Here is a 2,986-nt window from a genome sequence, read left to right as displayed (position 1 = left end):
TAATTATGCTTTCCCAAAAAGCCAATAACTCATTTTTAAATTAATTCAACTTGAGTGATAATGGCATTAATTATCAATAGGTATCGTTTAAGTAACAATTTATGTAAAACATTTATTTATTTTAATATACGAGATCTTCGAATTGGCTTCTGAGAAAGCAAATATCATTACATACAATTTATTCTATGTATAGAGGGTGTCTACAGATTTTCCGACACTAACTAGAAATGTACGCCTGACGTATGCCTAATACATATGAAATAGTCACAAGTGGTGATATTAATAAATGTGTGCATCGTTATTCAGTGGTATATACATCTGACAACGTAATCTTATACTATAATGTACACGACCCACGTAGATAAATCTGTATAAAAAACGTTAACTTCAGATTTATATAAAAAAAGAAAATATTGTATAACCATCACTTTCATAGTTAATTATCAATTCATTGTCATTTTTATCACAAGTATTTGCTCTTTTTAAAAGTTTCTAAATACAAGTATTACTCAAATAGCAGAAATAATTAGCTGTTTGTAATTATTGCAACGTACTGCTTTCTTTCTCATAAAATACATCTAGCGTATGTACGTTGAACAGCGTTTACATTGTACTCGTTATTATAGCAAGCAGCCTAAATTTAATTCATTTAATTGAGATTAAATACTACTTCAAGCAATTCTATGGAAAAGTTCAATTTACTTTACTCATTATATTCGTTCAAGTGAACAGTATTTCAAATCACCTGCTATAATCGTCAGTACTTGATAAAGAGTGTAGTTTATCGCGGCGATATACACGCGTAGCTGAAACAGTTCATAAGTTCTCATTATAATCGTCCATTTTCCAACTAACGATACTATTTAACACGACCACTTAGTATACTTCAATAATACCTACAATCAAGTTTTGTATTCGTTATACTAAAACAAATATTTCAAGCTGTTTAATTTAAACTATTTTACTCATCAACTATTCTGTCATGTTTCATTGTTTAAGTTACTTTGCATAAATCTCTTTGATCTTTGGGTAATATAAATAGTAATAGAAGATTTGATAAAAACGCACCTTTGAATTAAAACGTAGTTCGTTTCTTATCAGCGATCGCTTCTTGTCGATAAAATATAAATATAAGATGACCATAATTATAAGCTACAAATTCGTGGGGCAGGGACTGCATCGTAAAAAAAAGATTTCCTCTAGTTTCCACATTTTATTGATTTGAAAATTGAATTTTATCGTAAGATTAATTAACTTTCTATAACTGATGAAATTTTATTCTATTTTCCACGATTACCTGTTATCCGAGGGATGATCTGAACGTATGGTCATCTTAATAAGACTCGCAATATATGTAGAGATAAAACACATACGTGAACAAGCACGCTATCACATAAACAAATTGTCAACTGTGCAATAATCATGAATGGAGCGTGTGCAAAAGTTTTGATGATTATCTCCGCATAAAAATGAAATGATTTATTCAAAATAAATGCATGGAATAAATGATTAAAAATTATGAATCACGTAATGGATTTAAATCTTTAATCTTTACCACCGTCAATGCATATTAATTTAGAATACTAATATTTCACATTCACCTTTAGCATCGACTGCTCGATAATTAATATTCAATCACTTGAAGGTTCATCAAAACTTTTCCACTCGCCAAACATTTGCGAACGTGCGAGCACAAGGCGAATATACATATGCTTGGTATTGAAGTTGCTTAAGGTAGTTCGCGTTTCGTAAAGGGAATCATACGTTTGGTTCTGTTCGATGTTGCAGTTTTACAATTAAAAAAACTGGAATAATCCTCGTTTGTTCAACACATTCATGTTAACAAAATATATATATATATACCATCGATTCCTCCATGCATTTCTTAATTCGTGGCAAAAAGAAATGATAACATATAAATATGCATGTATCGATATTCAGGTAATTTTGTATAATCTGGTATCATTGTATGTAACTCTAAACTTAACTTCTATGTACATGCACAGACTCCATCAAACGTTTATGTGAAAATTGGCGCACACGTAATTTCATTGGGGTTTGTCAAGCGGTAATATACAATACGTATAATGATAGTCATTTTGTCTGGTAGGTAGCTCCAACTACTTTCTGATCGTGTTCACTTGTTTCTTATTTGTATTCTTGTTCCTACGTACTCAACATCGAATTTCTAAATACGAGTGGAAACTAACAATGTCAAAACTGAAACATCATCTACCATTTACTACCTACATATCGTCGAGTTCGTTTGTATCCTCGTAATAATAAATATAATGCCGCATATCATCAAACGGAAAGTAAAAAAAAAAAAAAAAAATGAAACAGGTTCTAACTCTTTCTTTAACGAAAACAAATTGTATTGCTCTTACTTGTTTCAACGTAGGCAGACACGTAGTTAGCTAAACATTAAATGCATGATATGAAATTATTGTTGATATAAGTACGTATGGCTTATTATAGTATATATATAGATAAATATCTAGCTAAACTTCAATTCTCGGCTCGGGGAAAATGACAAGTTTGACCACTAGTTGCCGATAACATTCTCGTTTGTTATATAAAATCGTTCTAATATATAAGATGTATCTAATATATGAGATAATTCTCATCTACTAAATTTTTATTCTGTTCTAAGATTCCAAGTAGAAAATAACGTACATACATTTTTCATTTACGAACATATACCTTATGTCCATCTATCGACTCCTCGCTTGTAAAAGCATATTTTTATTTCTAGTAAATTTTTTAAAAATCAGGTCAAATATTTTACTTTTAATTCGACAAGCAATTTACTTATTTCAACGAAACCTTGCAGATACGTGAATGAATACAATTACGTATTACGTTAGAATGAGTAAAATAATGAAATAAGCAAAATGATATCAGCGTATCGATTAATATTTTTAAATTAATCAAACTTACCGTGAGTACAATAATTTTGATAACGAATCTGTATCATAAATTTTCT

The 2,986-nt window shown here is 29.8% G+C and overlaps 1 protein-coding gene across 11 annotated transcripts in view; it reads right to left on the bottom strand.

The window, feature by feature from the left end:
• Tomosyn (syntaxin-binding protein tomosyn) overlaps positions 1-2,986 on the bottom strand; it is a 57,870-nt gene that overhangs the window by 24,171 nt on the left and 30,713 nt on the right. For 7 of the 11 annotated variants that reach the window (XM_026817976.1, XM_026817991.1, XM_026817978.1 and 4 more), the window contains one exon: positions 2,388-2,417. The exons of the other annotated variants lie outside the window; for them this stretch is intronic. In XM_026817976.1, the coding sequence (XP_026673777.1) occupies positions 2,388-2,417 (30 nt within the window). The remainder of the gene's footprint in view (positions 1-2,387; positions 2,418-2,986) is intronic. 11 annotated transcript variants of the gene reach the window in all.

This window comes from Ceratina calcarata, unplaced genomic scaffold (genome assembly GCF_001652005.2).
Source record: "Ceratina calcarata isolate Rehan_Ccalc_2016 unplaced genomic scaffold, ASM165200v1 scaffold140, whole genome shotgun sequence".
Taxonomy (NCBI): Eukaryota; Metazoa; Arthropoda; class Insecta; order Hymenoptera; family Apidae; genus Ceratina; species Ceratina calcarata.
This window is presented reverse-complemented; position numbering and strand designations above follow the sequence as displayed.